Here is a 21981-nt window from a genome sequence, read left to right on the forward strand (position 1 = left end):
GGTGGGATATATTTTGCGCTTTTTCGTTACCTGTTCTCTCTTGACTGTAGGAATGCTTTTCATATTTCCCACTCTTTGTGGTTATTGTCACATCGTAGAGTCTCCCAGGAACAAGGGTGTTGAAAGAGCATTCGCTGGTGGATTTTGCAATAGTGAGAGTTTGAAGTGTCTTTCCTTCATGAGATAGTGTTACCGAATAGCCATCTACATCTCCAGGAGCTGGGAGCCAAGAAACGCTCAGGTAGTCACAGCGCCCTGAATTGTTCACTGTTACTCCGGTTACACTGGAAGGAACTATGCAACAAAACAATCAAAAGGATATCTACAGAAAGTTTTCTTATACCACACACATCTACTGTTGTAAGAGAACAGATCAAGATTCAATTATAAAATGGACACATTCACTCTGGCACTGGAAAAAGTTAATGCATTAACCATCTCTATTATGAGACAAGAAATACATTTGCATGAATGATGCAAATATAAAAGCAGGCTTCCGAATCATCAGAAAAGTAGAATAAAGATATTATAAATAAACAAAACCAAATAAATAATCACAAGTAGAGATTGGCATAGAATGCAAAAATGGTGGTTCATTTCATTTCATTTATTTATTTTATTTATAAAAGTTTATTATTATTATTATTATTATTATTATTATTATTATTATTATTATTATTATTATTATTTTGTGGTTCATTGGGCTGCCCAATTTGGTGGTTCGGTTCATGTTTTTTTCAGTTTCCCAAACAATTTGTGGTTTGTTGGTTCATTTGGTTTGGGAAGATGTAGAACAGCTCGTCACCCCAGAGTCGAAAAATGACTGGTGCTTGCACAGAGGACTACCTTTACCTTTAGAACAGCCCCTGAATGGGCTAGAGATGCCAAATTTGCAGCAAACTCCTCATCAGACTCTCCTCTACATGCTTTCCAAGTTTGGTGTGAATTTGATTTTTGGGGGGCCAAGCTACAGCCCCCCAAAGCAAGTGCCCCCAGTAAACTGTTATCCTAGAAGTATGTCAAGCTGGGGAAAGAAAGGGAAGCTGCCCTGCAGCTTTTATCCATTTCATCCCCAGGAAGCTTGGAGGGGAGTAAAGTGGACTAGAAGTGGCAGCTCTGCTCTCCCCAGCCCCCTGTCTTCTGGTAGGTTTCTGGAAAAATGAACCAAACATGAACCAAAGGACATGCCAAGAAAAAAGGCCAGTTCATTTTCATGTTTGGGTGCCGCAGGATCAGATGAACCATGAATCGGCCATTGTTACTGTGATCACAATTCATGGTTTGGTTCGTGCCCATCCCTAAGTAACACAATCGTCATGAAATCATACCTTGGATTAAAACACTGGTAAATCAGCAATGATGATGAGAATGATGCCTAACTACTGGGAGTTTCCTGCCCTCTAGTGGAAAGAAAAATAAATGTTCCCCTCAGATAATATCATTATTATTATTAGGCATCCCCTCAGATAGAATAAAGTTTATGCCTATTGCCCTTGCAAGAAACACATAGGGTGGGGAATTCAGACAGCTTTTTCACCGAGTCTTTATTCTTTATTCTTACTAGTCACAGATTTCCTTAAGTACTACCTTTTAATTTTCTATTATTCTCTCAACTCTTTTAGAAAAGTTTTAATTTCAGTTAATTAATTTAACTCCTTGCCTCTTAAATGTACTGATATTTGCAATCCTGCTGGTTTAAATGTTTATCTGGGTACTTTTGTATAATTTTAGTCTTCTGGTCTTAGTATTTCCATACAGATTTTTTTTATTATTGTCTTATCAGTGATATATTTTAAATTGCTTTTATTTTATTAACTGCTTTGGAGGTCCACTGTGCCCCAAATTTGGATATAAATGTTTTTGTAAAGCTAATCAATATCATGCATGCTTAAGAGCAGTTATTTGTGCAGCCTGAAGATTACAAACTTCATGATGCAGTACAAAATTACCCCAAACATGTAGAAAGCAATTAACTGAAAACACTGAAGAAAGAATGGCAGTGAACAGAGAGTTCACTTAAATGTGTAATACCAGATGAACCTTCTGTGAAATGGTAAACAAAATTCTGTCTGCAATTTTGCATGTCCTTAGGTTTCACCTTTCAAGAAAGTACAGCTTTCCTATATTATCATTACCTGTTCTCCCTTCAGCAATTGTTTGTCTGGAAGATATCCCTCCACTAACAGTGGTGACAACCACAGAATAGAGTCCTCCAGATTTCAGAGAGTAGAAATGATATCTGTTGGTGTCGCTGGAAACACTCTCATTTTTAATGACAACATTTTCATAGATGAGCAAAACTTGGTATGAATCTACATCTCCATATGCCCTTATCCAGGTAGTGAACAGGCTGTTAGTTGTTCCTTCATTTTCCAGAGTTAAGCTTGTCACCTGAGCAGGAACTGCAGTTCAAGATCATAATTAGGGTTAATGGAGAAATTTACTCCGAGCAAATCAAACCATTATAACAATAAAAGCTGTAACAGAGCAGTTAGGACTACAGGCAATATCAAAGCTTTTACTATCTGATGGAACAGGAATGAGAAACAGCAAACACATGGAGTTCTGGCATTAATAATTCAAATGAAAGTTGGTGGGGGAGTTTTCTTTTTACCATAGTACTATGGTGAGAATATGGCTCTTAGCACTGAGACAAACTTGCTGGGGGAAGTGTAGATGACTGGGGAAGGCAATGTCAAACCACCCCATAAAAAATCTGCTGTGAAAATGTTGTGAAAGCAACATCATGCCAGAGTCAGAAACGACTGGTGCTTGCACAGGGGACTACCTTTACCTTTTTACTGAGACAAGAAGACACATAGAGCTTTTTCACACAGGCTAAGTATTCCGGTATGGCAGCTGGTCAGTTACTGAACAGTAATGGGTTTCTGCTGGCATTTCAGACAGACCCGATTCAGTAACAGGCTGCTACCAGAATACTGCTACCTTTTCACACAGTCCTGCTGCTGTTCCAGCAGTGAGGCGTGCCTGAGTCATTTTTTTCAAAGAGCAGTTCCCGCCAGTTTTCAACCCCTCCTTTAGGGTTGAAATCGCTATGGGATGCTGTGTGAAATCCCCTGTAGCGATTCCAGGAGCAGCAGCCGTTTTTGCGCCCTTTTTTGCCGGCTGGTGCGTGATCTCTGACTTTTTGGGGGGGAATGTCGGGCTAAGATTGCTATAGTGATGTTTCAAAACAGCACCACCATTGGGATGCCTGGGCTCCACTGAGATGCCTGAGATCGCTGCTGCTGACACTTGGTAACAAGTGCCCCATTGGATACACTGTTCAAGCGGGAGATCAGGGCACCAGGCATTGGTTTGTCACTTGTTGCTAACCCAGCCTGATGTGCACCCATCCATGCCCACAGGCTATTGGCTGGAAAGTGACTTGTGCCAAGCTGCAGCAGGTATAAATGTCAGGGAGGGGGAAGCCACAGATTTCTGTGGGTTGTAGTTGGTGAGCTGTTTCTGGTTTCATAGGTTGGTGAGTGATTTATCAGGAATTGTAAGCTTGGCACAAGTCACTTTCCAGCCAATAGCCTGTGGGCATGGATGGGTGCACATCAGGCTGGGTTAACAACATCTGTCTCATCAATCACAGTTGGTCTGTTCTCCCGCCAAAACCTGCTGCCCTATGGGCAACCCCTCTCCAGGTGGCAACAGCCTCCCTCCCCCATAAATGTGCCTCAGAGTCACCTACAAACCAATCACATTCCCCTGATTCCTGTGTGGGCATGGAAATGATAGCACCAACGTCTGGTGCCCTGATCTCCCACTTGAACTGTGTATCCAATGGGGCACTTGTTACCAAGTGTCAGCAGCCACGATCTCAGGCATCTCAATGGAGCCCAAGCATCCCTATTGTAGTGCTGTTCTGAAACATCGCTATAGCGCTATAGCGATCTTAGTCTGACGTTCCCCCCCCCAAAAAAAAGACAGATTGTGTGCCGGTGGGCAAAAAAGGGCATGAAAACAGCCGGCGCTTGTGGAAGCGAGATAAAAGTGGAATAGTGTGAAATGTCTCGCTTCAATCATGGAACCCTACCGGAAAAAAAAATGTGTCTGAAAACTCCCATCCCTGTCCCGGATTACTCCAGGGCGGCACAATATCGACTCCTTTCCGGTTTCCACTGGTACGTGTGAAAAGCCCCATAGAGTTGCCAGTCCCCCCGCCCTGCCTCTTGAATCTGTGTTTGTATGTTTGCTGCCATTTTCGGCATGTAGCTTCTCCTCTCTAATTAAATAACTTTGCAAAAAGAATCTGTGTCACATACAATACTGTGTGAACATAGCATCTATGTTTAAAAGATTATTCAAGATTAGTGCCTAACTCCAAGACAGAAATGCATAGCTACTGCACTTTAGCAAAAGTCAATTCTATGATACCTGTTCGTCCTACCACAGAAGTCCCATTGGTCAAATCCCCACTGATGCTGGTGACGGTAGCTGTGTACTTCCGACCAGGTAACAGGTTACTGTAAGTGAATTCTCTGGCTTCTTTAGGAAGAGCCTTGTTTATGACTGTAAGTGTTCTATCTCCAAGTGAAACCAGATAACCATCCCACTCAGACTCAGGTGGCACCCACATGATAGTAAGGGAAGATTCATTTGCATGCTTTACACGCAGCTGAAGAACTGGCTCTGGATCTATGGGAATGTGAAAGAAAAGGAGTTAATGTTACAGAACACTTTGCTCTGGATATAAGTACCTCATCATTGCAGAACAAACACTGCAGCCTTTCATTTAATAAAATATTAGCTTTCCTACATATTTAAGCCATCACTGTAATATCAAACACTGAACTAGTTTTGAAATAGATAGATTTTAACTGTTACTTACTACTGATGCCTTTATTTTATTCTCAAATAATATATTAAAGAGATGAATACGAAAGCAACCAGAATTGCTCAAACAACATTGAACACTAGTTATATCCCGCTCTGCTCTCTATGATCTCTCCATGGATTATTTAGAGCGACTTCTCATGAAACCGTCACCATGTGGAACCCACATGATATGCATCCTATGTTGTTTGGATCACACTGTGAGCTGATTTGTGTGTGTGGGATTGCAATCTGGCTCAGTCTACACTGTGGCTCCATGATACATAAAAACATCACTAAGAATGTGAAACCATATGGATAGGCCTAATTGATATTGCAAAGAGTGAATAAAAATTAGTTTATTATATTGAATCACATACAGGCAATTACAAGCAGCCCAGAGGTGCCAACTGCATTATGGGAAGAGGATTGTTAATAATAGAGGTTGTGCTCACAGCTTTTACATGTGTAAGAGGTGTGCTTTTACTTTTTGCAGAATGAGTTCTTTTAAAGGTGCCTTCCCCACCCTGAAAATTACTTAGCTCTGTTAATAGGACAGCTTTGCACAATTATATAATGCTTAGTACCTAGTACATCTGTTTAGAATTCATCAGAATTTGGAGATGAGCAGTGAAGATGCTAAGACTGCAGATAGCACCAAATGATTCAGGATGGTGGAAGCTAAAGCAAAATCTGAAAGGCTCCAACAAGGTCTTTCCAGATGAGTGGGCTTCAGTGTGCCCAATAAAGTTCAATGGAAGATACAAGTGGCACAAAGAATCTGGATGGAGTCAACTGGCACTGACTGACCAGAAAAGAGCTTAAGATCATGATGCATTCAGTACTGGTCCTAGGGCATGTGGCACCCTAGGCAGACTCCCTGGCCGCTGTGTGCACCTCGCTGGCTGCCCCCCGCCACCACCACCCTCCCTCCACAGCACCACAATGTGGTGCCATGCTCCCCCCACCCGGTCAGAGAAGCGCCACAACTAGGCTCAGCCTTACCTGCTTCAACAGGGCCTGGGCATCTGACTATTCTTTTAAGAGAGTGCTGGAGGAGGCTTCTCCCTCTCCTTTCCAGAACCAGAAGGGGGGGGGCAAAGCCTCCTCCAGCACTCTCTTAAGAGAATGCTCAGATGCCTGGGCCCCATCAAAGCTGGTAGGGCTGATCCTAATGGCGTTCCTCTGAGCGCACTGGGGAGGGGGGCGCAGCAGAGCGCTGTGCTGCAGAAGGGAAGGGAGGGGGCAGGGGACAGTGTTGATGGTTGCGGCAACAGTGGGGAGGAAGAAAATTAGGCATTTGTCTTTGGCATTGGGGGGAGCCCAATTAGGCGCCCCCCTTCCAGCACCCTAGGCAAATGCCTAATTTGCCTAGTGGGTGAGCTGGCCCTGGACGCATAGCTCAATAAATGTATTTTGAAAGTGGTCCTGCCAGTTTTGTTTGTACACACACATACACAGATGTTGCAGTGCGGCACTCAACTTCAGGCCCCACAAACCCTCTGGGCATTTTGAATGCCACTACATCTGGAACACTGTGTACAGTTCTAATCACCTCATCTAGAAAACAATATCACAAAATTTGAAAAAGGCACAGAAAGAGCAATCAAAATTATTAATGCAGGAACAGCCAGGTTTCAATCTCACTTTTGAAGTCTCCCCTGAAAGTAAAAGTGTGATCAAATGTTTGATCCAATCACCCACAGAAATGTCTGAAAACTGCAGCATAATCTGGTATAGGATGCCATTTTCTGCATGTAATCTAACTGGTATCATTTGCAAAAAAAAAAGAGAGAGGGAGAGGGAGAAACCCCACAGCAGTTTTTCTACAGTGACCTAAGAATAATTACTCATTGCTCCAATAAGCGATAACCATTTTCTGCCCTTTTCTGGTAGAAGAGGCAAAGCACAAAATGAACACATGTGACAGTGAAAAATTCTGCTTATAAACTGTCACAGTCTTTTATCTGATAGCAATCCCAGAGAGGTAGTTGTGTTCATCTGTTGCATTAAAATAAACATGAGACTCCTGTGTATTATCTGACAGCAGTTTCTCCCCTCTAAGCAAAAATATATTATCTCAGAAAGGTCATTCAAAGAGTGCTCATTTAGCCTTTGGTACATCACAAAATCTGCATGGGCCTAACAATGCATTTATATAACACACAATAACCTGGCATTCTGAGGCTGTAAAAAATGTAATGTCAAAGAGTCACAATGTGTGTAGTGACTAAAGAATGAGAAGAGGGTGCAGCAGGAAAAATAATCAACCCAAGGTGTAAGATAAGGCAAGGGGTGGGGGGTCCTGCCCTGGTTTTCTTATGCAACCTCCTTTCTATTGTTTCTCAGCCTACTCCCTTCCCTTCTGTCAACACCACAGGCAGAAATAGCTTAATTCAAGCCTAGGATATTTCAGCCTCCTAGGCCACCTCCAAGGTTCTCCAATCTAGCATTCTCATGCTTGTCAAAATCAACAGAATTCTAATTTTCATCTTACAATTAAGAAGGTTTTTTTGGTCTTTGTACCAGAATAAGTATGAGAAGGTGCTAGAATACACATCTGGAATAATCTTTTGTGCCAAAACACTAGTTTATTTTGTTGCATCTGACACTAGTTTTTATAGGTACTTTTTGTACAGTGCCAACAATTACAAGAAGACTAATTCTATCCCAGCTCTTTATTTATAGAGTTCTTATGCTGCAGTCTTAGAAATCAATCCCACTGAATTCATTGGGACTTATTTTATTTATTTATTTCCATCCTAGACTGCATCTTCTCCTGCATGGTCTCAGAGCGGTATCTGAATAATTGGTTAAGATTAGTCTATTAGGGAGCAATAGGGAGCAATAGGGCTGCCAATCCCCAGGTCTGGGTGGGAAAACCACATTGGGCCAGTGGGGGGAACCTCCCCCAACGTTGCTGGCGCGATGACATCACCCAGAAGTGATGTAATAAAAATGGCGGCGCCCATGTGGGGCCACTCTAGACATTCCCAGGAAAACTCTATGGTTTTCCCAGAAGCTCTAGCTATTTGGGAGGTAAAAACTCTATTGTGTATAGGTACCATAGAGTTTTAACCTCCCAAATGGCTAGGGCGTCCAGGAAAACCATAGTTTTCCCGGAAACGCCTAGAGCAGCCCTGCATGGGCACCACTATTTTTATGATGTCACTTCCGGGTGACATCATTGTGTCGCGTGCATGCTCCGCGCGTGAGAGAGAGTCCCCCGCTGCGGAAAGCTGAGGACTTGGCAACCCTAGGGAGTAAATAAAAAACCAGACTGATGAACATCAGTGGTCTTAGACAGCAAACTTCACAGTGTAATTCAAAATAGAGTTACAACTTTTTAAACTCATTGATCTCAAAGGGTTTAGAATGATATAACTCAGTTTAGGATTACATCACACATTGCAAAACAATTCATTTCATCAAAACGAATATCAGATATTCCAGCTAAAAGAAAAATTGCTCACTTACTACTGTTTGCCCAACTTTTATTTATGCATATCTGATTGATATTTCACTCCATCCCAAAAGTTATTAGTAGTTTTATGCAGAAATCTTTAAATCTTTATATTAAGAGGAAAAAATGGGGGAAACTGCCCCCAAACCCATGGGGCAGCATCTCCAGAAACTATTCTTCCTTTGGCTGGTGATTTAGGGTCAGAGTATCCTTCTCCCTTGCAGTGGCAGTTGCTAGGCAGCTGACCAAGTATTGTAACCAGCCAACTGCTGTGGGGGAAAGGCAGTATAAAAATATTTTCAACGGACAGAAAATGTTATTGGAAGGACCCAGCATTGGTAGTACTCAGGTCAACTGTTATACAGTATTCATCACTAACTAGTGTAATTTTTTAATATCTAACTATTTGTTTAGAGTCTTGAAACACTGCACTTGACTTTATTAGAGAACAACATTCATACAACATGTAACACATGAATGGTATCAGTGAAAAAAATGATAAGGAAAATCTGAGATTAAGGCCAGCCTCCATAGAAACAGCTAGTATCTACTTATGGTCTTCCAGCTCAAATACCATTTACATAATTGCTACCAGGAGTTTTTTTGGTAGAAAAAGTCCATCAGGAACTCATTTGCATATTAGGCCACACCCCCTGATGCCAAGCCAGTTGGAACTGCATTCCTGTGCATTCCTGCTAAAAAAAAAAAAAGCCCTGGTTGCTACTAATTTCTCCTAACTGATTATAAATGAATTTTGAATTAAACTGTTAAACAAACATAAATGCTGACTCAGCCACAGTTATATACTGACTGGAATGTAACAAATAGCATGATCCCTATTGACATACCTAGTATACTGTTTGATTCTGATCCTATGAATAAAACCAAAATAAGATTATATGTCATTATAATTTAATAAATAGCATTTGTATCCCGTAATAATTCAATTTATTCACTTCCTCAATTTTTTCACTGTTTTTCAAAGATGTCTGATGACTACAGTCAAAGGCTGCTTACCTGTTCTCCCTTTGCAGTGACCAGTGTTCTGCAAGCCTCCACTTTCTACAATAACTGCCACCTCATACTGTTTTCCTGGAACTAGCTCTAGATCTTTGATAATATATTCTGTTTTGTCTTTTTGCACTGTAGAATTCAGCAGCAGTGTAGAATGGTCGAACAACACAATATAGTATCTCTCCCAGTATCCCTTGGGAGGCAACCAGCTCACTTTCAGACTTCTTAGCCAGCCCATGCTGACTGCTTTAAGTTGCGAAACCTTTTGGGGAACTGAAATGAAATTTTGACAGTGCAAGGTAAAATTGTAACCATGGAAGACACAGTTGATTCACATATCTGCCATTTTTAAAGTGAGCAACAACAGCAATTTAAGATGCCATGTAACAGGTCAAAATTACTATTAATTTTAGAGAGAAAAGTGAGTCTCCCACACACCAAGAGAAAAACTATCAATTTCTGATAGTTAAATTGTCAGTTCTTAAACTAGGCACATAATAGACAAAAGTTAAACTACACAAATAATTTGGCAAATGCTATAAAAGCACAATCTAGATTATAGTACAATTATACATATATATGTTTATATTCTCTTAATTTAGTTTAAATACATAGGAAGCAACTTTTGAACTACACAATAATTTTTCATTAAGTCTAATAGATCAGAGTATTTATATATTTATTTATGCACAACCACTCATAAATGATTCTTTGGCTTTGAATTGTCTTTTTCTGGGAAATGAAAACTGAACTGCTATTCCATTAACTCCCATCTATTCAGCAACATTCTACATTTGTTTAAAAGCTGCCTAGATTTGGGTCCCATGCTTTTTAACTTGTTCATTAATGATTTGAAGTTGGGAGTAAGCAGTGACGTGGCTAAGTTTGCAGATGACACTAAATTGTTCAGGGTAGTGAGAACCAGAGAAGATTGTGAGGCACTCCAAAGGGATCTGCTGAGGCTGGGTGAGTGGGCGTCAACGTGGCAGATGAGGTTCAATGTGGCCAAGTGCAAAGTAATGCACATTGGGGCCGAGAATCCCAGCTACAAATAAAAGTTGATGGGGTGTGAACTGGCAGAGACTGACCAAGAGAGAGATCTTGGAATTATGGTAGATAACTCACTGAAAATGTCGAGACAGTGTGTGATTGCAATAAAAAAGGCCAATGCCATGCTGGGAATTATTAGGAAGGGAACTGAAAACAAATCAGCCGGTATCATAATGCCCCTGTTTAAATAGATGGTGCAGCCTCATTTGAAGTACTGTGTATAATTCTGGTCACTGCACTTCAAAAATGATATTATAGAATGATTAAGGAATTGGAACACTTTCCGTATGAAGAAAGGTTAAAACGCTTGGGGCTCTTTAGCTTGGAGAAACATTGATTGAGGGGTGACATGATAGAGGTTTACACGATTATGCATGGGATAGAGAAAGTAGAGAAAGAAGTACTTTTCTCCCTTTCTCACAATACGAGGACTCGTGGACATTCAATGAAATTGCTGAGCAGTCGAATTAGAACTGATAAAAGGAAGTACTTCTTCACCCAAAGGGTGATTAACACATGGAATTCACTGCTACAGGAGGTGGCGGCAGCTACAAGCATAGACAGGTTCAAGAGGGGATGAGCAGAGGTCCATCAGTGGCTATTAGCCACAGTTTATTGTTGGAACTCTCTGCCTAGAGCAGTGATGCTCTGTATACTTGTGCTTGGGGGACACAGTGGGAGGGCTTCTATCCTCACAGGTGGACCTCCTGATGGCACTTGGTTTTTTGGCCACTGTGTATTTGCATTTAGAGTCATTATGTGTGCGAGAGCTTAAGCACCCATTCCCCACTTTTATCCTCTTCTACAAGTGTCTCCCATTTTTGTACTCCCATTATATAAATAAAGATGGGTCTGGGACCATGCACTTGATGAACTAATATCGAGTTTTGCCTGATCATCGAAAGGGCACAGGAGAGAGTTCGATACGAAGGTTGCCAAATGTACACTGGCCAGTGGGGGTTACTTCAAGGGAATACAAATCAAGAGGTTGTCTATTCTCAAGAATATTGGATATATTGGATGTACAAGGTCAACACACTTTTGATTTTAAAAGGGCTTCATGAGACTAGACACATACCTGTTCTGCCATATGCTGTCTTTTCAGCAAACAATTCTCCACTGATTGTGCGAATATCAACCTGATAAATGCATCCTGAAATTAACTTGTCGAAGTATGCTTCTGTGACATGTGGCTGTAATGTTTTCCTTTCTTTAACAGACCCATGATGAGACAACGTGATATTATAGAAATCAAGCTGCCCTGGTGCTCTCTTCCATGTAATTTTTAATGAATCCAAGCTGCCATCATTCGCTACCACCAAATCTATGACTTTGGCTGGGGCTGTTAAAAAAAGAAGAAATATATTTAATTAGACAAAACACTCATTTCTGAGATGTATTTACTATTATGAAATCATCATATCTACTATGTGATCCCCGTTTAGCTGGCATTGTTTGAAAATAAATGAAAAAGAAAGGATAAAATGGCAACTGAAGCAGCTGTGGGGAGAGGTTAATTGTGAACTAGGGTTCCCAGCCTCTCACTGGGGGTGGGGTTTCCCCTGGTTTGGAGGCCCCCCCATCTCCTGGCACACAGCTGGCTGGCGGGGGGATATTCACCTCCAAAGAGCTCCATCAGCACCTGATGTGCCTGGTGCAATGATGCCAACATGGAAGTGACATCATTGTGCTGGGCATATCGTGCAGGGGATGCTCTAGTATTTGGATAAAAAATTCTATGGTGCCATAGAGTTTTTAACCAAAATGCTAGAGCATCCCCTGTACAACATGCCTGGCATGATGACATCACTTCTGGGTGACCATGCCGTACAAAAAAAGTATGTGCGAGGGACATCCCCTGCTGGGAGCCGGGTAAGACTTGGCAACCCAATTGTAAAGAGTAGCAAAAAGTCACAAAAAAAGCAGGATCAAGGGATTTTTCAGGGATCATAATAGCATCACAAACTGATGTGGTTGATCAGATTTGGCTATTCACTGATGTCATTTAGAGGAAATGAGACCACTACATTTAAGCCCCAAAACAAAACTGGAGAACAATCAACTTGGCCTTAATAATTTCTCAAATATTGCAAAAGGACATTTTACATGTTACTGTCTCTAGTTCAGAGACTATACTCTTTGTTCAGTACACCTTGCATAGTTTGCAAGAGATAGATCACCATATATAGATACACATTACTGATAAATGCACAGCACCTTGATCTGTGCATTCAAAGCAAACAAAAGGAACTTAAAAAAAAGTTTATATATATATAGCAATAAATCTACTTCAGTCTTAAACGTGGCGATATACTACAGACAACAATTATATTAGTCTTATTATCAGAGCCTGCATGTCCATTAGGCAGCCTGAGGTGGCTGCCTGGAGTGATGCCCTGGAGGAAGGGCGGTGGTTAAGCCCTCCCATCCACCTGCATCTCCTCGGCGAGGGAAATAGCAAGCTCAGTGGCAACTGCCACATGGCTTCCAGCCTCAGCGCACACATTTGCCATTCGCTCTCCATCACTCCATCCCTCACATCTGTGCTTCCAAGCAGATGTGAAGAATGGAGAGCCAGCATGCATGCGCACGTGCACACTGAGCCCAGAAAACCCCACGGCAGCTGCCACCGAGCTCGCCCTTGCTGAGGAGGCAAGGGGCAGTAGGGGTGCCTGGCCTGGGGCGCCAGCCTCGTTTGGGTTCTTCAGCACCAGCGCTGCTTATTATTACTTATCACAGTCAGATAGGTGGGTGTTCAGACTGATAGATGGGTGTTCTACAATTTGAGATCTAGTCAAGTCCTTGGGAATTGCAGATGTATCTTCCCAGGATTCTTGCTGTTCTAAGCAACACTGTCTTGTGGAGCTGAGTTGCTGTTATTTGCTCAATGCCCAGAATGTCCAGGTGTTTCAAGAACTTACAAGAACTGTTCCAAGAGCTCCAATGACAACTAGCACAATGGTAACCTTCTTCTCCCAGAGGTACTCTATTTGCCGGTCTTTGTATTTTATGGTCTTTCCCTGTTCTTTATTTTCTATTCTGCTGTCTCCAAGGATTATGTCAATGTTACCACCCCTATTTCCCCCCCTTACAATGGTGATATCAGAGGTGTTGTGTTCCAGGTTTGTAATTAAAAGTCCCAAAGAATCTTTGTTCTCTCATTCTGTTTGTGTAGTGGTTAAGTGTGTGGACTCTTATCTGGGAGAACGGGGTTTGATTCCCCACTCCTCCACTTGCAGCTGTAGGAATGGCCTTGGGTCAGCCATAGCTCTCATGGGAGTTGTCCTTGAAAGGGCAGCTGCTGTAAGAGCTCTCTCAGCCCCACCTACCTCACAGGGTGTCTGTTGTGGGAGGGGGGGAAGGTAAAGAAGATTGTGACCGCTCTGAACTCTGAGATTCAGAGTATAGGGTGGGATGTAAACCCAATATAATCATCACCATTATCATCATCATCTTCTTCTTCTCCTCCTCCTCTGGTTTTTGCAGTCCCATGAATTTCTGGCTGATGGTAATAGAACACCGTTTGAGTCCTGTGGCACCTTTAAGACCAACAGGGCACCTTTAAGATAACAAAGTTTAATTCTGGGTATAAGCTTTTGTCCATATGCACACTTCATCAGATACATTAAAATTTCCTCAAGCCGTATGGACTCAGGGTCAATAAAGATGCCAGAAAAAATGTCATAGTTCAGAATTCATAGTTAGGAATTCATAGTTCCAAGTAAGGGATAGAGGAATGTCTAACATAGGCCAACTGCTATTATATTCCATTGTTCTGATCCACCAATTTGCTGTTGTGGATGGAGCTCCAATGTGCCTACTATGTCCTTGATATGCAAAAGCTGCTCCCTTTACATAAGTAAACAAGGCAGCCCTTGCACTCGTAGAACTGCATATGAATTAAAGTGAGTTATTTGATTCCTGTTAACTTCAAGATGCTCAAGACTGAAACTCTTTCAGTTTTCCATGAAAACCACACTTCTTACAATCTTATGTACTACAGTGGAACTATAGAGCAATTTATGTCAACAAAGTTTGCCATAATTCTGCCACAAAGAATAATTTGTAAAAGTCTCACCAGTCCTAATTAGCCTAAAATTGTAGTTCTCCAGTCCTCCAGCCGTGGTAATGATTGTAAGATTATATTGACGTCCTGGTGTAAGTCCTGAAAAATTGTAAGACAAAATATGTTTCTCTAGGCCATTTTGTTGAAGTTGATTGCCTTTGTCCAGCAAAATCAGTCTGTATTGATCCACATTCCCAACTCCTGGTGACCAAGAAACATGGACTGATTCCATCTGGATAGAGATCTGGATGTTTTCTGCTGGAGAAGGAGCTATTAAAAGGAGAAAAGGAATAAGAAAAATAATGATTATATAAAGAAAATTGCACAAACTGTTGAAAATACATAAAGTTGGTTTTCTCCTTCAAAAGACTCTAGCGTTTAACAAAATAAGAAAGACAGCTGAATTTAACTTCAGACATTTTTTTAGGCTCAAAATAGAAATCAAAATCTCTATACATAAACCTTTCCGCATCAAGAGAGACACAGAGCTTCTCCATTCTACCTTCCTTGTGGTCCAAAGAGGGGAGACAAGTCTGCTTATCAGCCCACCTTATGCTTTGGTAAATGCTACCTATTATGGGCTTCCAACTTCATATCAGGCAGGGCTGACAACTCTGGACCAGGAAAGCCCTGGAGATTTGGAGGTGGAGCCTAAAAAGGTGGATTTAGAGAGGGGAGCAACTTCAAGAGGATATAATGCCAGACATTCTACCCCTCAAAGCAGCCATTTTCTCCAGGAGAATGTCTCTTTAGTCTGGAAATCTTAAACAGTTATACCTTTCTTTGAATGGGACTGCTAGTATTGCTCTTGCACAAGTCCTGTACTAGCTTGATGGCAAGGCGGACATTATTCTCTTGGTTGAAACAACAATTCTTTTCATGAATTACTCAAAGAAAATAATCTTACCAGTAAAACCACTGATATCAATGGTGGGGCTGTTTTTAGATCCAGCAATGGCACTGATAGAAATAGTGTATTTGCTGCCAGGTATGAGATTAACAAATGTCTCTTCATTTCTTGAAGTACCTCCTGACACATGGCTCTCCTGAATTTTTTTGATAGTAGAATCAAATAACTGTAGCTCATATTGATCTACTTTTCCTAAGGAAGGACTCCACCAAACCTGTAAGGCGGTGGTTGAGATTTTTTCTTTTTTTATTTCAAATCTTGCAGGTGGCAAAGGATCTGTATTCCAAAACAAACAAACAAATAAATAACACTGATAGAAAAATCCATAAGGCAAACTACACTTAAAACCTGTGAAAAGTACTACTAATAAAATGTCTATGTTTCTGTGTTGTGGGGACTGGAGAGATAAAGCTGAGGTCAAGCACATCTCTAGGGAACAGCCAAAGGGACCTGGGAAAGCATAAGAGGAATACAGGAGAGTAAGAAAGATTAATAATGGCAAATGGAAGTGAAGTACAGAAAAAAGGGTAAGTGCCATACAGAGGAGGACACTGGAAGAAGACGTTGGGCTGAAGATTATTGTGGTGTTGATGGGAGAGATAGCTATACTAGAGAAAGATGAGTTTCAGGCAAGGGATCACTAGAGCACAGTGCTGTCAAAATCTGAGGTGTGCTACTTTATGCAGGACAACTAGCTTACGAAAACTGCTGTTATACTTATTTTAACATGGGAGTACAAATCTCTGATAAAACTTACTTAAGAAGATATGCTCCACAAGCAAAATGCAGATATCCCATACTGCTTCTGACATGGCCATGGCAAACACTGAGTATCTCTGGAAGCATCGGTGACAATGCTTAGGCATGCTTTCATTCTGCATTGGAAAAGATGCCACCCAGATAAAAAGCAATACAAAATGGACTTGTGGGCTAGCAAACCAGTACCGCATGTAGGGATTATGCTCAGGGGTGCACAGCCTAGTGTACATGTCAGAAGCAGTGTGTTGATCTTTCAGATAATCTGGGCTCTTCCCTCTCAGAACTTGCTCAGGGAACAGCACAACCCAGCCAAAAGCAGCACATGCTGCTCCCAAGCTTGTTAACCCTTTTCCTTGGCACCAGGGTAGCTGGCTGACACTTGCTAGCTGACACTATATAAAAAGGGATTTTCTCCCTTCTGGACATTCTCATGTTAAATCTTCTGTACAGATTACACTCCATCTTTTGTATTTGTACCTAGCGGTAAACATTCAGTTTTTATAACTTTGTAAGTAGATCAATGAGTGAGTGAGCAATGCAATCTACAAGGCACTGGCCTTTATCTGGACATTTCAATGGATATAGAATGCAATTGCTACCTTTGATAGAGGATGGTCAACAGAAAAGTGACATTAATGCTTCAATATCTTTTTTGTGTGTGTGTTCTTACCTCAGGTCAAGGCCATGATTTCTAAAACCCTGAACAAGATTCTGAATTTTGTTGATTTCAGTATTATATGGTGCTAAGAGCTTTAACATTTGATAAGAGCTTTGTTGCCTGCCCTAGTTGTTTGTGAAAAGCCTAGAGTTCCACAGAGAATTACTCAACCAACAACAAAAAACTGTAGAAAAATAACGAAAAATTAATGAAAAATACTTCAAAATTGTAATAGAGACTTCAACTTCACACACTTTCACATATCATTACATATAACAGCATATTATCAAAAATGCAAAGTATAAAGTACAAGGAATAAATATTCAAAAGTGCTTGCAGTTAGTCCATATCCAGTTTGAAATCCTTGAAAACTATTCATTAAAGTGCCAGTGTCCAATGTGTTTCAATTGCAGATAATTCTTGTTCTTCAGCAAAGAATTTATGACGTTAAGACGTTGCTTTAAACTTCCTTTGTTTAAAGACGTTTATTATATAGTGGAAGGTCATAAGCCTCTAACAGTAAAGCTTGTAATACTGTTTCAAATGTCTTCATTTGAGAGACATGTTCCACTTATCTGTAACCAACACAATAAATCATTCTAACACATCTTTCAACACTAAATGCAACTCATACAAATCAACCAGGGCATCATAACTCATCAGCTTCCAGCATGCCACATTCCTGTTATACTAGCTCTGGAGAAAACCTCAAGGATCCTCCCTCACAATTTACTTTTATCTTTACAAATTGGAAACAGCTGGTACAACTTTTAAAGCGACATTACTAACATGAGGGCAGGAAACCCAAGCCTAATTATTAAATATCCCTTACTCTAAACAATACTGGAAAATGTTTGCCAAATTAGCTCTATATTATAAAAAGCAAGATAAATCCAGGGCTGAATTCAAACCTATAGGTTCCAATGCATTCAACTTGAAAATCAGGGCTGCTTCTTCCCTGTGTAATATCCTTTGAATTTCATTCTGAGTTTTGTTGATCCCTTGATATTTATATAAGACACAAAACCTCATATCCCTATCAGTATGATTAACAGATACATAATGTTCCGTTAAAGGAGCCTCCACGTTTTTGAGACGAACCCGACACGGGTGCTCAAGGATCCGGTCCCTTATTTGTCTAGTAGTATTGCCTATGTAAATTCTTGGACAGCCACCCAGAACCACATACACCACGTTCCGTGACAAATAAAAACTAAGATGTCTCAACTTGATTTTCATTCCAGTTGTAGAAGCAGCCCTGATTTTCAAGTTGAATGCATTGGAACCTATAGGTTTGAATTCAGCCCTGGATTTATCCCTTTAAAAGTTGTAGCAGCTGTTTCCAATTTGTAAAGATAAAAGTAGATTGTGAGGGAGGATCCTTTGAGGTTTTCTCCAGAGCTAGTATAACAGGAATGTGGCATGCTGGAAGCTGGTGAGTTATGATGTCCTGGTTGATTTGTATGAGTTGCATTTAGTGTTGAAAGATGTGTTAGAATGATTTATTGTGTTGGTTACAGATAAGTGGAACATGTCTCTCAGATGAAGACGTTTGAAACAGTATTACAAGCTTTACTGTTAGAGGCTTATGACCTTCCACTATATAATAAACGTCTTTAAAGAAAGGAAGTTTAAAGCAATGTCTTAACATCATAAATTCTTTGCTGAAGAACAAGAATTATCTGCAACTGCAACACATTGGACACTGGCACTTTAATGAATAGTTTTCAAGGATTTCAAACTGGATATGGACTAACTGCAAGCACTTTTGAATATTTATTCCTTGTATTTTATACTTTGCATTTTTCATAATATGCTGTTATATGTAATGATATGTGAAAGTGTGTGAAAATGAAGTGTTTAATTCTCTATTACAATTTTGAAGTATTTTTCAATAATGTTTTGTTATTTTTCCACAGTTTTTTGTTGTTGGTTGTGCCCTGATTGTTTGACTACAATCCAGTTCTTAAGGGCATGGTCTAGTAACATTTAAATTCAATACTTAGTACATCTGGAATCATGGAAACGTTGCATTCAGAAATTTGTACTGCCAAGCTAAAAGCAGTATTTCAGAGTGCTTCTGGCTGGATCATGCCCTGAAACAAACAAACAATTTAACAAAAGTAACAGAGATGGGACACAAATCTTAAAGCAAATTAAAAGGTTGCGTGCCTAGAAGGCGAAGTTCAGAAATTCAGACTTTATCTAATCTATCTAGCCCAGAACACAAAACACTCAATCCTCTGTACATCCGCTAGAACAAAGGAACAATGAGCTTGGGAAGTGCCTGGCCTGAAAAGCCCTGGCTGGAAACAAACACTTAAAAAACCATTTACATTGTTATAAAGTCCTTGATTGGTGACTGTCCAATACTGATATATCATAGAAATAAAATATTTTAATTATAATATTTTACAGTACTCTATTAATTATTGGCTACAGAACTTGAGATTTCATTAAGAAGTTAGTCTTGGAGAAGCATTGAGAAACTGTTCTTTATGTAAGATTCAAATAAGATACATCATTTGCCTGCATTGTCACTTTATTAGTAGTACTGTTAATTAATTTTATAAATTATTATTTCAGTGTCCACCCCATACCCAGCAATACCTTCATAGCAGCTTTATGCATTTTAGGAAGTGAGTCTCTAATTTTCAGATTTCTAAATGATTGGCTGCAGTCAAAACATATTTGCTTTTAATAAGAGCTACATTGTGTCTGCCTGTGTGTCCATCTACTATATATACACACACATACTTTTTAAGATGAACTCTAAATGCTCATGCAGAAATGCTTCTTTTATTATACAACTCCAGTACTAGAATACATGTCGGTGTAAACAATTCTGCTAAACATTTGATTCACCTTTTTTTAAAAAGCCAACTTTCAAAAAAGCTGTTTGTTTACTCTGTATTATTGTCCATACCTGTAATCACTACCTGCTAAGAGAAGGGAATTTCATATATAATTTAAATTAGTGAGAATCCTTGCCTTTAAAGCAAAAAGATTTTGCAAAGATCAGCAGAGAGTGAGCGCATATTTAGTGAAAAGGATGCTGTTTGTGGATACAGGTAAAGGAATATAGGAACAAAAACCTCCTTACAGCACTAGGCATTACCATTTTCTTTTAGTCAACCATGCTATTTGCCATTTCATTACATTAAATTAAACTGGGTTTATGTTCCAGTCTTTATGCATCACATACAAGTGGATAGCATTTACGGAATAAAAATTATTTAATCTGGGAATTATATTTTTATAAACTATGAAAGACATATAGACTCAAACATTATCTACTTTTCACATTTAAACTCTTTGCTTCCAACAGACAAAGTGGTATCACCAACAGGTTTGTCCCCTTCATTCAATTACCTTGTCATTTTACAGAATACACTTTCTAACAAGCATAGAAATCTGATTTACAGATTGCCATTTGTTCTACAATAATGTTGTGCATTATTCATTTTCAACCTCCAAGAGTTGTTTAACTAGCAACAGAAGACAGAGTTGCTAGTTAGAAAACCTACAATTTGGTTCTTTCAGTTCTAAAAAATTAGTACAAGTACAGTATAATCATAAACAGAGTTACACCCTTTGAAGCCGATAAACTTCACCTGATTTAGACAAGTGTAATTTTGCTAAGGACTGTCTTGTTAGGCTGCAATCCTAAAGTCAGTTTTCTGGCACTAAGCCCCACTAGACATGAAACTTACTTTTGAGTACAGCTACTTAGCATAGCTTTTTTTGCTCAATTATTAATATTGCATATATAATGCCTTGGAGGCTAGTTTAATATACATGTATCATAAACACTAAGAAAGTGTCACTTCAAAATATTCAGCTTCCATACATTCCTAATATAAAGCGGATTTTTAAAAGTAATATACCGTAATGGAATATTTGTTCAATATTTGTATATGGCAATTATATTAGCAATGAAAGGCTGTTGAAATATATTTATGGCCACCTGTGTTTCCTTGTAGCAGTACAGGGACACCTGCTCTTTGCACACTAGTTTTCAAGAGCAATCTTACCTGTGCACCTGTAGGAAGCATGGCCAGTTCCTCGTTTCCAAATGTTATTGTAATAGTTTGGAAAAAAAAATCATATCATTTTGTACTAAAGTCTCTCCAGCAAACAATACCCAAACATTAAAGAGTAAAGGCAGGACAGATAACAACATCAGAGTGAGGACACCTGACCTAAGCATCATTTGCTTATTGAAAAGGTTGTGATTGAAGTAATTAGGAACTCTGGACCTAAACTGTTTTTTAAAAAGCAATTAAAATAATTCTCAGGTTTTCATTTCAAATGGAAATTACAAATCACATCCTTTTAAAATAATCTGGGTTAATAATTCCCTGCTACAAACAACAACAACAAACCCCTAGAGGATCCCCCCCTTCTGAAGGCGAGTATTATTAGCAAAAGAATGTGGATATAATTCTGCACCCAACATCTAATCATCACTAACTGTTATCTCCATATATTTTCATTTGACACCATCATAACAAATCAGGATAAATAACACAGAGATAAAAAGGACCACAGATCCTGTATGCCCAAAATGCCCCCCAAACAGGCATCTGCCTGGCTCTTGCCATTCCTACCTGTTTGCAATGTGATGTTGCTGGCTTCACCATCAGACAGAGAGACAATCCAGAGAGAGTACGAAGTCCCTGCTTCCAGACCATTGTAATCACATTCATAAGTGCCATTGGGTTTCTGGATGGGCTGGCAAGCTCTGCATAAGGCATTGTATGAGCTGCAAGTTACGCTGAAGTTACAGGGATTTCCAAGACTTCTCCACCTGAGATAGATTGACCGGCTGGAGACCTTCCACTCTGTCTGGTTGATGGTGCATTTTACTGGAGCTGATAGACCACTCTGCGGAGGGATCAGAAACAGCATACAATGAATAGCCTGACCAGTTTAAACCATTCCTCTTTTCCTTTTAGACTCTTGTATCTTAATCTTACACCCCCTGATTTGGAGTAAGATTTATGCGATCTAGAAAGAGTAAATCCTACCGAATTTGATCGAGGTGATTTCCTTGAATATGAAATGACCGAAGCAAACTCAACTCTCTGGCGTATGCTCGGGATGAATTCATCTGCCACACTTTTACTGTTTAGGCACAATCCCCAGCCCCCCCACCGCCCCCTTTCGCTTCATGATGAAATGGAAAGAACCAAGGGGGAAACCTCTCTATTCCTTTAACATCTTGAAGAGGACAG

At 40.0% G+C, this 21981-nt stretch overlaps 1 protein-coding gene across 3 annotated transcripts in view; it reads right to left on the minus strand.

Annotated features, from left to right (window-relative positions):
- Positions 1-21981, minus strand: part of PTPRB (protein tyrosine phosphatase receptor type B) — a 108917-nt gene that overhangs the window by 62827 nt on the left and 24109 nt on the right. For all 3 annotated transcript variants that reach the window (XM_060245065.1, XM_060245066.1, XM_060245067.1), the window contains 8 exons: positions 21355-21631; positions 15325-15603; positions 14430-14687; positions 11430-11693; positions 9305-9574; positions 4387-4647; positions 2136-2402; positions 31-294 (listed from right to left, as the gene is read on the minus strand). In XM_060245065.1, the coding sequence (XP_060101048.1) occupies positions 31-294; positions 2136-2402; positions 4387-4647; positions 9305-9574; positions 11430-11693; positions 14430-14687; positions 15325-15603; positions 21355-21631 (2140 nt within the window). The remainder of the gene's footprint in view (positions 1-30; positions 295-2135; positions 2403-4386; positions 4648-9304; positions 9575-11429; positions 11694-14429; positions 14688-15324; positions 15604-21354; positions 21632-21981) is intronic.

This window comes from Heteronotia binoei, chromosome 8 (genome assembly GCF_032191835.1).
Source record: "Heteronotia binoei isolate CCM8104 ecotype False Entrance Well chromosome 8, APGP_CSIRO_Hbin_v1, whole genome shotgun sequence".
Taxonomy (NCBI): domain Eukaryota; kingdom Metazoa; phylum Chordata; class Lepidosauria; order Squamata; family Gekkonidae; genus Heteronotia; species Heteronotia binoei.